At 45.7% G+C, this 12,906-nt stretch overlaps 1 protein-coding gene across 1 annotated transcript in view; it reads right to left on the bottom strand.

The window, feature by feature from the left end:
• Positions 1-12,906, bottom strand: part of Dpt (dermatopontin) — a 28,074-nt gene that overhangs the window by 7,508 nt on the left and 7,660 nt on the right. The window contains exon 2 of the mRNA XM_021639416.2: positions 8,629-8,754. Within this exon, the coding sequence (XP_021495091.1) occupies positions 8,629-8,754 (126 nt within the window). The remainder of the gene's footprint in view (positions 1-8,628; positions 8,755-12,906) is intronic.

Below are 12,906 nucleotides of genomic sequence, written 5' to 3'. Positions count from 1 at the left end.
GATTAGTTTCAGCTTTGATTTTTTTTATTGTGTTTTGGTTGGTTTTTATGAGGAAGCCAGGAGACCACATTTAGACTTTTGTCCAGAACCTTAGATTAAGGGGAATGGTGAAGGAGGCTGGAAACTAAAAATATGGAAACAGAAATGAACTCAGTCATTGGTGGAAGGTGAACCCTCCAAACAGTACCCACAGCAAGAACTTCTGTTTCAAACCAGCCTAGGATTCCATATTTTTAGTCCAATAAATATATGTCCATTTATTTGTTTATGCTATCACACACACACACACACACACACACACACACACACACAATGTCCTAATGAACAAAAGCTCTGGCAATAGTTGTTCAGGGACATAAAAGGATTTAAATTGACAGAGTTCGAACTGAGACAACATTTATATACTGTTCAGCCAATCAAAAGAGGCCAAAGGAAATTGGATGATAATGTTTGTTGGACGTGGTGTTGGCTTTCTTGAGGATAAAGGGGGGGGATTCATTGCGGTGTTAGTTTTCTTGTGAATTGCTATGCAGCCTCAGACAGCTTTTTGGCAATGTCCCTCACTACAGATCATTGGCACACATTTCTAGCCCAGTTAAAATAATCAAGCAAGTCTCCGGCTTAGCAAGGCAAAGGGAAGCCCAATAAAGTAAAGAAACACATCATTTTAAAGCACTTCTGAGGGATACAGGGGCATATTTGCTTGCTTTCCATTAAAAAACACATGGTCTATGTATATGCATGTGTGTGTGCAAGTGTGCCCACAAGCATGTGTGTATGCTTATTTTCCCTACCCCTTTCAGTAAGTATCTTTGGGAGTACAGTTTCTCACTTCTTGTCCCAGAGCTTAGAGAACTGTGTGAGTTAAGATTTGTACAATTTCTTGGGTCAAATAGGGATGACTAAGATGGAAATAAATAAATAAATGGTATCTTAATTATGAACAGCCAGAAATTAGTCTGAACTGAAGGAAGACTGACATAGGACTTCCTCACCTGTGTTACTGGAATCTTGGGAATTGTCAACAGGTACAACTGGACTCAATGAAAGTTTGCTGACTGCATCATAGGATGACTGGTATAGAGATCTTTTCGAAGCATCACTGGCACATGGCACAATGCACATCATTTATGAGCTGGTGTTCACGGGGCATAGAGGAGATAACTCAAAACGGTCAGGATTGGCTTATTATGTTTAAATCAAGGAAGACAATAGAGTTCTGACAGGTAAATCGCTGGGAACCTTCTCAAATATCCCAGTCTGTTCGTGATCAAGCTGCATGTGTAATGCTTGCCCTGACACACAGTGAGGAATGAGGACACTTCAGGGGAGAAGACTTTGTTAGTCTGCCAACATTCTTAATGCATGCGATAACCAGAGCTTGTTTGAGTTACATTTTTGCAAAGACAGAATGAAAAAACCCAAATGGACTCATATGTAAAATAAACAAACGAACAAACAAACAAAGACGTGGCGAAGAAGCAGGTATTTTGACTCCTCCTCAGAGAGCTGGGCATTGGCCAAATGGGACCTCATGCCGGCCGTGTCCTCTGCAGTCACATAAGTGCCCTTCTCTGTTTAGACAGATTGAATTCTGGAAACCCGGGTTGTGAAAAGGAGCGTAAGAGGTAAGTGTCTATCCTCTGTGGCATTTAGGGGTTTCTATTTCAAACGGTTCAGATATGCATCACCACCCAGGGGAAGCATAGCTCCCAGGATGTCTGTGACTTAAATTTAGAAGAGGAAAGTCCCTGAACTTTTTTCAAATTGCTGTTTTGGAAGGCGGCCTCCAGCTCCTGCTTCAGGCCCAGGGCTGGTCGGCTGCGGTCACATTTATTTTGATGGCTGTTGACAGTCATCAGCGACATTATCTCCTGGCTATCCTAACCTGCACAACAGCAAGGACAGCTTCACCTACAACTTCTCCCTCCCTCTAAAGAGAGCAAACAGCCCCCCCTTCACTTTGCCGTTAGATGTCTACTGTGTCTCTGCCTAATGCTTCATCGGTAGTGCTCTTCTTTTCTTCCTGGGCTGAGAGGTAAGCAGCTGAGCACGATGCAAACAACATGGGGTCTGGAGGTAGCTGGACCTGTCTGAATCAACTCAGTCCTTTGAAGAATATTGTGACTTCCGCAACTCAGGTTCTCCGTGAGCACAGGGAAGATATCACTAAATGAAGCGACAGGATTGCCGCTGTTAGGAACTTATGCTAAATCTGCAGCTTGTACTTGCTTTATATCCTTCCCTACTTAGCAACTTGTTGGTTAAATGAAGGAAGAAATGATTGGCGGCTTCTGGAGCCCTGTAGATGGAAGGGGACTTGATCTGTAATTGAGAGGGGTTTGCTTTGTTCTCAGTAGCTCACAGCGTGGGCGAGCTGATACTTAGGTGATCAGACACGTCTCTGAAATGTCTGGCTTTGAAGTCTGAACACAAGGGAGGCATCTCCTATACGCAGGCAGCAAACAGACATCAACATGATAAATAGGGGTCAGTAACTGTGACAGCCGCTCCAGATGATGAAAGGGACAATTGATTTTGCTCAAGCTCAAAGGAACTGTGGCCAGAAAGAGCACACTCGGTGCGAGGCAGTGGTTGTTAGCCAAGCACGGGGACATCCAAACCCGGTGTGCACTCTTTGAAATGGCAGCATCCAGATTAGTTTTCCCAAGACATTGGGGGGGGCGAGGGGGGAACCGCCATCTCTCCAGTAATAGCTCCTGGCTTGCTCAGGGCAATCAGTATGGAAATGTCCTCTTTTCATCAGGCCTCTGGGAAATGTGCTACAGGAGAGCATCCAACCAGGGTGGGGTAACAGACTCCCCGATGGAAGGCCTATGAGCTCATTCCTCAGGCACAGCATCAGAGGAATGGTCTTGCCAACAAACGTCATTTTGTGTTAAAATTTGGACAACAGGCCATGAGCTAAAGATTTCCTTTGACTGGATCATTCACGGTGGAAGAGAGGAGACAAATGTCCCCCTTAACTGACTTTTGTTGTTGGGAACTGTAAATGTCCAGGAATTAAGCAAAGTTACTCTCTGCCTTATAAACTGGACACAGAAAGAGGGGGTGCGGTGGTGGAGAATGCTAAGGAAAGTCGGGTTGAAAGGCAAGGCAAAGGTCATTTAAACGGATGACTTCGTCCAAATAGACCCTTCAACAAACCGACTGAGCAGTCACAGATCAAGAGAAAAATCATTTAGCCAAAAAAAAAAAAAAAAAAAGTTGCTCAACTCAAAGGCCTCCATCCCCAGGATGCATAGTCTCCACCCAGCTGGCAGACTGACTGGGATGTGACCTGGAGCAGCTGGAGCTGCTTGAGGACGGGGGATGAGAGCAGAAGGTCTCTGAAGGCTTGTGGCTCCTTTGGTGACATGTGTTTGTTGTTTGCAAAGCACTGGGCTGTAAGTTTGGATCCTTCTCGCTAAATAAATATGTATTACGTATTCCTCCAGTCTGATGGGGACCGATTAGTAACAGCATGTCTGCATGGAGCAGGAATTCACTTTCTTGCCAGGTTTCAGTGATGCTGTGATATCCAGAGAGACACTGCTCAGGCTGAAATCAGAACAGCACCTTGGTTCCCACCAAACAAATAAATCCCACATGCATCTGGGAGTTGGCGATGATTTGTTGTTGTTGTTTTTCCCTCGCCCAGAATGATAATATTTCCGAGTCTTTAAGTGCCTGAAAATGCAGAGATGCCGAACCTTCATCTGACAAGCTTCAGGTATAAGCCGCAGAGAGCTTTTCAAAGCAGAAGCGGGGCCTGGCTGTGGTGGAGCCAGCACACTCGGGATGCAAGGGCACAAGACGTTTGCTGAACATTTGAGAAACCCTGATGTAAGTTCCAGACCAGCCAGGGATGCTTAGAGCTTGTGTCAGACAATCACACAGGACTAAAGAGACCTGTTGAGAGCATCTACTGTTCTTGCAGAGGACCAAAGTTCAATTCTAAGCACCCACATTGGGTGGTTTACAGCCTCCAATAACTCAAGATCTAAAAGATCTAATGGTCTCCTCTGGATTCCATGGGTGTCTGGACACCCATGTGCAGAAGCACATGTGTGTGAGAGCATGCATGCATGCACAAACACACACACACACACACACACACAGGCACAAACACACACACACACACAGACACACACACACACAAAAGGAGGAAGAAAGGTCCATCCTTTCATGTGTCTAGTTAAACGACTTAATTCAAGTCAGCTAAATCGATGTGAGAGAAGGTATCAAATGCAAGGATTACCAGCATTTCAGTGTGGGGAAGGGAGAACATAGTGGTTGACTCGGGGCTGTTAAAAGGATCAAGCAGAATAACAAAGAGTTTTTTTTTTTTTTTTTTAAATCAACTGTTAAAATGTCACGCTATCAAAATCAGTTTCATTGTGATTACTGCTCTTAGGGCCTTGCAACATGTAGTTATCCGTTTGACAGCTTTTATATTAAGTGCTAGGCACTATGCTGAAATGCCGAGGAATTGAAAATGTACAGCCTTGGGGCTTCACTCACTTTAGAGAGGTATACTATACCACCATGACTCAGGCAGCTTGAAGATCCCACTGAAGCGTCTAGACACCCTTGGAACAGCGAGTCACAGGCTGTGCCCTATGGCGTTTACTGCACACTTATTCTGCCACCTTTCTGACATCTCCTTGGGAAAAAATGTCATCACCATAGGCCCCTGTATGAACTCTCAGCTCTGATGCTGTGCTGTCTGAGCTAGAGCCAATCACGTTGAAACGCCCCTATATGGAATCTGCTTCAAAGTTGGGTTGTGATGTCATTCTCCATCCCCTGTGGTTCTGACCAACGGTGATATATCTGGACTTGAGGTGGGGTGAGGGAGAATAAGGGGTCGAAGGTTAGGAATGCAAGTTGGAAGATCACTGAAGACCAAGGCTTGGGGGTAAATGTTAGGAAACCTGAATGTTTCTGTCAATTCAAGAAAAAAAATGCCCATCTCATTTTGACCATTGTTAAATTAACCAAGGCTCTCTGTTCCTATGCATACCCTTCCATAGTCACTGAATTTTTAGCATTGTAAGTGAGGAGCTGTACATAAGGGGAATATGGGAAGTCATTTCTTCCCAAAGAGAGAGAGGACATGTAATATTTGTGGAGAAGCAAGGCAGATGACTACTGGAGTCTGGGGAATTTGTTACTCAAAGATTTATCTTTATTGGGCCTTGGCGCCCAAATAAACAGGGCAAGCTTCAAGCATCAATGCTCTAGTGTAGATACACAATACAGAAATGCTTAAAAGATAGGGATTACAGGAGATTTAGATGCTTTCCACTTTGTCCCAGCCTCACTCTCAATCTGTTGTCCATCAGATTTTCTAAAACCAGTGAACCGCAGGCATTTATCTGCCTGATGGCTGAAAGCCTTGGGCTCTAAGCCCATTCCCTGTTGTTGTGTTTGTTCAGGACCCCAAGCAGCAGGCAGGACTGTCTGGCCGCAGACACTGCAGGCTCTCTCAATCCTCCTGACAGAGACACCAGGCTCTCACTGTGGTGGAAAATGTGGCTGTCCAAGAATATTCTTTCTCTCCCTGGAGAAGCATGACTCAGTGGCCCCCCTGGCTCACCCCTGTTCCTCTGCATATCCAACTCCTTTCACGTGTTCAGCTTTCTGCAAGGCAACACTGGGGCCTACTGGGTGTTTCTGATAGCATCTGCTCCTGAAAGGCTCATTAGATGATTTCTCCTGCATTTGGGAAAGGGTGGGGGAGAACTCTGCTTTAAGACAAACCAGCTCCATGTGATCCTCGCCAATGGCGATGCCGGGACCCTGTTAATGCGTTTAACCCCCACTTATAAGACCAGGGAGTAGGCTGAAATCTTCATCACTAGGTGAACAAATGGGAGTGCCTGCTGTGTGCCTGATGTCATTAAAAGGCTTTGGGACCTGGGGAGAGGGCTCAGTCAGTAAAGGGCTTATTGCACAAGCATGAGGGCCTCAGCTTGACCTTCAGCATCTATGTCAAAATCCAAACACGGTGGCTCACACCAGTGATCCCAGCACCGGGGAATACGAGATAGGAGGCGCCTGAGACCCGCCGGTCAGCCAGGCTAACCTAACAACACCAATATCCAAGTCCCAGAGAGAGACTCTCTCAGAAGACAAGGTGGATGTCTCCTAAGGGGCTATGTCCCAGGCAGACTTTTAGCATGTGCACACACATCTGAACACATGTTCATCTACACGCAGACAAACAAACACACAGAGAGAAAAGTAGGGGAAAGTTCTTTTAAAAGGGCTTGGCATTCATAGGTGCAAAGATTACCATGAGCCCAGAGCTTATAAGGCAGAGGTGGGAGGGTGGGAATGAAGTATAAAAAATCTATTATTAAATTAAAAAACAACAATAACCTTTTTTTTTTTTCTGAAAAAAAAAAAAAAAAAACACCTTTCCCTACACACTCTCTAGAATCAATTAACTGCAAACCCAGTTGACGGATATTAAGAAATTGGTTATGACTAAGAATGTGGCACAGTTTTGGAACACTTGCCTGGAATGCTGGATGCCGTGTACTGTAACAAAGCAAGAAACTTCTACCCAGGGTTTGTTCTCTCTCTTTCTCTCTCCTCTCCTCCTCATTTTCCTCCTCCTCCTTTTTCTTTTCCCTCTCTCTTTCTCACATATGCACAGGTGCATGTGCGCATGCACACACACACACACACACACACACACACACACACACACCACTAAGATCCAAGCACTGTGCTAGACTTTGGGTATATACAAAGATCAATGGGTTTTCCTATACCAAGTACTCAAAGTCTAGGTAGAGAAAAGCATCCACATATAGACAGAATGTAATAGTGTGTTGCTCTGGAGCCACCTGTGAGGGGTCAGTTCTCCATGTGAGCCTCCACTGCCTGAGGATGCCTACCCTCTCGACTACACACTGCAAACCTGCTTCTGGACCACGCACTGACCCCTTCTAGGACGTATTCCCTTGGAGCTTCTTAAGGTGGTAGACACATCACTAGGCTGATGACTACTTTTGCCTGCTCATTTTGAGAAACTATTCACCTTTTAACTGGCTTGGAATGCCTCGCAACAAGAGGGAAGAGCCGTTCTTTTAGCAGGCAGGGAGGGGAGACTGGCCCATCTCCACTCTCCCTCTCTGCTGTAGAACCTGAATCCTCTTTGAAAACTGGATCTAGATTGTCCTTGCGCTAACACACCGCTGAAGAGATTATAGTGTGAGGGCTCAACACTGTCTTAATATCTTCAGTGTTTTCAATTTCAACCTACATTTCAAGGAGGTCTGAAAAACATGCCCATGAGTGTCTTTAGGGAGTTTGAAGATCCCCCACTCATTCTTCACATAATTTTGCGTAAGCAGGGTAAGTACTGTTCCTCCCAGATTGCAAACAACCATTTTTATCAGTTTTCTTTTTATAATGGAGACACAGTAAATAAACACTGCCATCATTTTCAGTGGTGCATTGAGGTTTTCAGAGAAGTAAAAGTGACTTTCCAGGGCCAGGGCAGTTACAGTGGGAGGAAAGGAAAGAGGAAAGAGGCCGCAGGGAAAGATAGCCTGGAGGCTTCAACTCAAGGTACCCCTGGCCTTTACCAGCATCCCTTGGGCCCAACATAGCATGTAGATCCAGGATCTGCTCGGGCTGAATCAGCAGCCCCTGGCATACCTGCTCGCCTGCTGGGGTGGGGTAGGAAGGAGTTTTGGTGAAGCTAGAGGAGGTTTCATCTCCATCATGCAGCTTCAGACATCAGCTGACTTTGAGCTGTGGATTTACTGTCATTACTGTAAGCAGAAAAGTCTAAGCTTTTGGAACTGTCACTCTCTAAGGACATTGTGTACCTCTGGAGCATCTGTAGAATAGCACTCCACAGATTTGCAGAGAACAAAGAACCCATAAGGCTGTTTGTCCTCTTGAGCCCCAGACTATGGAGAGACAAGTCACTTAAGTGAGACAAGCTTCAAACATTGGTTTTGGATAACTGTCCAAGGCTAAAGTGCCTGGGTTGTTTGCAGACCAAAGAGTTTGGGATATGTTGTGCAGTTAACATTGGGTGTGAATTATCAGGGTAAATAAATGTGTGTGGCTTCAGCCCAGGGAGAGACAAAGAAATAGGACATCAGAGGCTGTGTCTGCCAGGCGGCACAGAAAACCACAGCGTCTTTCTGTTGCTCCTGCTATTGTTGTTCTGCTTCCTGTTTCTAACTCTGCATCAGAATGTGGCTCAGGAGAGACTTGCTCACTCCTGGAGGTGCTGCAGGAATGTGGGTCCCAAACAGATTCCAATGTGAGGTCAAGTCATCACAGCAGAGGGGAAAAGGCATGAAGACAGGACGCAGTAGGCTTCAGCTGCTGGGTGGTGATGGTCAGTCACTGCCTTCTTGCACTGTTTCCTTTTTCTATGGCAAAGTGGGGGTATGGAAGCATTGGGTTGGAAAACCTAAAGGGCCCTTTTGTGTATGAATAGTCTCCCTCAGCCACTAATTCTCCTCTATACTCCAGCTGCTGCTTATAAAGCTGGCCTGTGACATCTTGGGCTTATTTGAAGGACCAAATCCCTGTAAGCTCCCATGCACCCCCAGGAGCTATGAGAAATGAAGACTTAGCTCTCAGACTCACCAGCAGGAGTATGGACATCTCTTGCTGTAGCGACAGCAGTAAAATTGCCATTCCCGGTCCAGCACTGACTCGAAGTAGCGGCTCTGGAACCCAGCCACCAGTCCGTTGTTGGAGCAAGTCTGGTACCTGAAGAGAAGAGAGCATCAGGGCACTGGTAGATACAAACTCCTTCCTCAGACCTTCCTGCCACTCGGGCATAGGCCCACACCCCTACAAGTCATTCAAGTCGGTGCAAGGAATAGATATATTGTAGAAATGACACTCACACTATAAAAGTTCAAATGACTCAACAACTTTCAATGAAAGTAAATTTGGGAGACCTTGCTCCTAATGACTCTCCATAAATACATGGTTAGAAGAAAAGATGTTTATGAATTTTTACAGTCGAGGATGGTGTAAATTATTTTACTTGAACTTAAGCTAGAAAGCTGGACAAAGAACTATGACGAACTGTTGAACTTCAAATAAACATTTCACTATCCCCCTACACAGCACACAAAATATAGAGATGCAGGGCTGTTCGGAGGAATCTGCTGAGAAGTCTAGGCTCATAGTCGGTGTTCTCTGCATAACCGGGAACCTTTGTGCCACCCTCTAGGTGGGTCTCTGAGCTCCACTCCTAGAACCTACAGATGAACCAGGGACATGGCAAAACTCCCCATAGAAAATCCACAGACCAATTGAACTCAAATTCCCAGGGACCCTTTCCTGTCCTATCAGTCTGGATTCTTTCAGTATGGTGAGTCCTTAGTTGAGAAGGAAGAGTCACTTTCATTCTACCAACGTTGCTAGTCTTGGCCCCTTTCACCTCTCAGACATCTCCCTAAACGAAGAACCTCTCTCTGTTTCATCTACAGTATTTCTTCTTTCCCCTAATCACACACTGCCCGAAGGTTTGGTACTTTCTGCTGGCTTGATGACTGTTTTCTTCACGTAGACCGTGATCTTCCCTAAGTTTCCCCAGGCTGCTTTCAGTTGTTATAGTTGAACAGCAGGAGGATGTAGGAGCTTGGTTAGCTTGTGGTTCTGAGAGTGGGGAAGTCTTAGAGTGTTGTGCTGGCATCTGGTGAGGCCCTATTCACACTGTGGAGACAGACATGACCAAGACTGCATCATGACATGGTGAAGGGCATCACAGGTCAAGACAGAGCGGCAGCCCTGTTTGGGTCTTTCTTTCCCTGCTTACAGGGCAACTAATTTCATCCTGAGGGCCCTTAGCTGTTTCCTATTGTTTTTCAGAGGACACATGTCCAATTGTCATCCACACACTTATTCAAGGATTAAGTTCATAACATATGAACTTTAGAGAACATATTCCAACCACAGTACAAGCCCCTTTAAATCAGAGCTTCAGCTACTTCTGTATCCTTCGGTCTCCTGGGCACCTGGGTCATCAGCCTGCCTCCTCTCATGTGAAACAGCAGTCAGTGACTGATGGTGCATAGTCTGAAGGCTGCTAGATTAAGCATATTTTCCAAAGAAAGCTAAGTTCCCAGAAAACATGAAAGGGGGGTTCCCTGTGCTATCTACTGGGGGAGACCTTGCTAAACTGTCACCCTGCATCAAAGTGACATTTTCTTTTTTTCCCCCATTGATGGAAATTAACTCATACATCTTTCCTTTTCACTCATTTATCATTTATGTGTATATCCATTCATATGTACATTAAATACACATTTTTATCCACTCATCCATCAACAGCTCATACTTTACAACTCAATCCCAATTCTCAACCACTGCACCCTAAGATGAGAAAGGAATTAATAGGTGGGCTGGGTGCTACCTCGATCATGTTCTCAAGAGCAGTAAGAAGTTTAGTGTGGAAAACTTGGTTCTGGAAGATCAGAAATGAAATCCAATATATAAATCGAGACTGATGGCTTTTGATTATTTAGGGTTTTTTTGTTTTGTTTTTTTTAACCTCGAGAGTATTGCCTCTTTGGGCTTACACCATTTGACATGGACTACTGCTGTCATAACATGAGGTAAATTTTCTTGTGTGACTCCTGGGTGGGTCTCTTTATCTCAACTCCATATGAGTGTGGGTGTGAAGAAACCAGTATAAGCTCTAAGAATCATAGGCAAACCCTAAGGTTTTTCTCAGGAAGAAGGCAGGTCCCACTGGTGCTCTGTGTAATTTCCTGTTTTGCCATCACGAAGCAACCACCTTCCAAATCAGAACTTTTTACTGCCCATCTTTGTTTTTATCCCCCTAGTCCTCTTCCACCCTTGTGTTGCGTGTACTCAGATCCCTACAAGGAAAAGAGTTCCCACGGTGGTAAGTTCCCTGAAGTAAAATGAATGTCAGAAGGCCTGCTGACCCATCTCGTGGAGGCCCAGTTCTGAAGGCACTCCAAGTTCCACAACTTCTCCTCTGGCTCTGTGCTGGACAGCCAGCCTCATGGCTCTTGTGAGAAGAGTGCTCTCGCTTTTCACATGCCACCTCAGAGAATGCTTCCCTGTGAAGGGTACTAACACCCCGTGTCTTCCCAGCCCCAGATCATCGGGAGACAGGCAACCAAATATTTTTGCTCCTCCCAGCTTCAGCGATATGGCCTTCATATTTTAATAGTGTGAGCCTGTTGGAGTTGGGTGGTGTGGACCTGTTCCTTCCAGAACTGGACATTGGTAAGGGTATGTATTCACACTGGGGAGACAGACATGACCAAGGGATTGCCATCACAGGCTATGATGCTCTGGAGTGGTGCCCCACTGTCCGCTGAGTCATCTAGAGCGGTTATCATGCCATCTGATGACCTAGGTTTTCTCCTTGGAGCGTAACAATAGCATATACTTGTATTCCCCTGAAGAATAAGGCAGTGCACAGAAAATTCTGAGGACACCGGTGTTTTAATGCTTTATAAATCACTTACTATTGTGATATTTTAGTGTCGGCTACACAGCAAGTAGGAGTCTGCTTTGTGAGGGTCGCCTCCCTTGGTGAAGCATCACACACACGCTCTGAGCCGCTGTGCCGCTAGGATGAAGCTCACTGAGATTGGATGCCTCAGCCACTCTGTTAGAGGCTCTATTATCTCTTATCACCCCAACTAGATAGTACAGTCTTTGTGGGAAACGCTCATTTAATCTTTATTTTGTCTTCCTCATAGTGCCTGAGGCTCGTCCAGTAAATGCTTGATAGAATGTAATGAGCAAATGGCTGACCAGCTCTCTCCTGGTATCAGAGGCAGACTTACCTTTTAAGGGCCTATCATGTGGGTCTTTGAGAGGCTCTGGAAGTCCTCCTAAGTAGTTCCTATGGAAACTGAAGCAATGGTTCATTTGCCCGTTTTCTACCTTCTGCCTCAGGAGCAGCCCCGTCGGAGGAGGAAGGTGCACAATGGATACCACTTCATGCAGTTCTCTCGTGCGCTGTTCGCACTCTCAGCCACCTCTTCAACAGCTTTGGCTACAACAAAGCTCGTGTGAACGTTGGACTTAGCCTCAACATGGCTGGCCCAGGCACAAGGCAGGTGAGAAGAGGGGAAGGCCACTGAAGAGGCAGAGGGAGGGAGCTGGAAGGCTCTGTAATGTTCGACATACTCCAACTCAACCAGAGAATGAAAACAATGCTACGACACCACGGCAAGGCCCTGGTGCACTTCAGCACAGGCTTTGAGTTGTCTGATAAGCTGTGGCATGATCCTGAGGCCTTAGCAGACTCCAAGGAAACATTTCCTTGGCACAGCATGGTGCCCTGCTTCAGAGATCCCTCCCGTTCTTTTTCACTATCTCTTTGAGATTCAGTTTCAGCTTCAAAAACGAGAGCAGTATCAGTCATTCTACCTGAGACTGGGGGATTTCTGGGAGAGAAGCCATGAGGCTATTGCTCTTCCCATGACAACAATATTTGCAGATGTGTTCTGAAGAAAGTGACCTTTCCGGAAATGATTTATCTCCAGCCCATCACAGTAGTGGCAAAGACAGAAAATTTCCCCTATGTCTGAAATGGCAAAACAGAAAGAACAGGGCATGGGAAAAAGATTTCATCCTTAGGAACCTGCAGGCAAGAAGTCTCGTCCCCACCTTGCCCTGACCATGCTCTATGAGCCCTCATTTACAGCGCTGTGAGGACTCAGTGAAATGATACCTGAACAAGAACGGCCAAGCTAGTAACTAACCAGGACTTGTTTTATACCAAAACGTTCTTGCAGGCTTCCCTTCAAGATAGCACAAAACAAGCAGGCAAGCAAGCAAGCAAACAAACAGCAGTGACGTTGTCCATCTACTCCCGTCAGTACCTTGGCTGGACTTTCCCTTGTGTGTGAGCTTCGTCGA

Source organism: Meriones unguiculatus, chromosome 11 (assembly GCF_030254825.1).
Source record: "Meriones unguiculatus strain TT.TT164.6M chromosome 11, Bangor_MerUng_6.1, whole genome shotgun sequence".
NCBI lineage: Eukaryota > Metazoa > Chordata > Mammalia > Rodentia > Muridae > Meriones > Meriones unguiculatus.
This window is presented reverse-complemented; position numbering and strand designations above follow the sequence as displayed.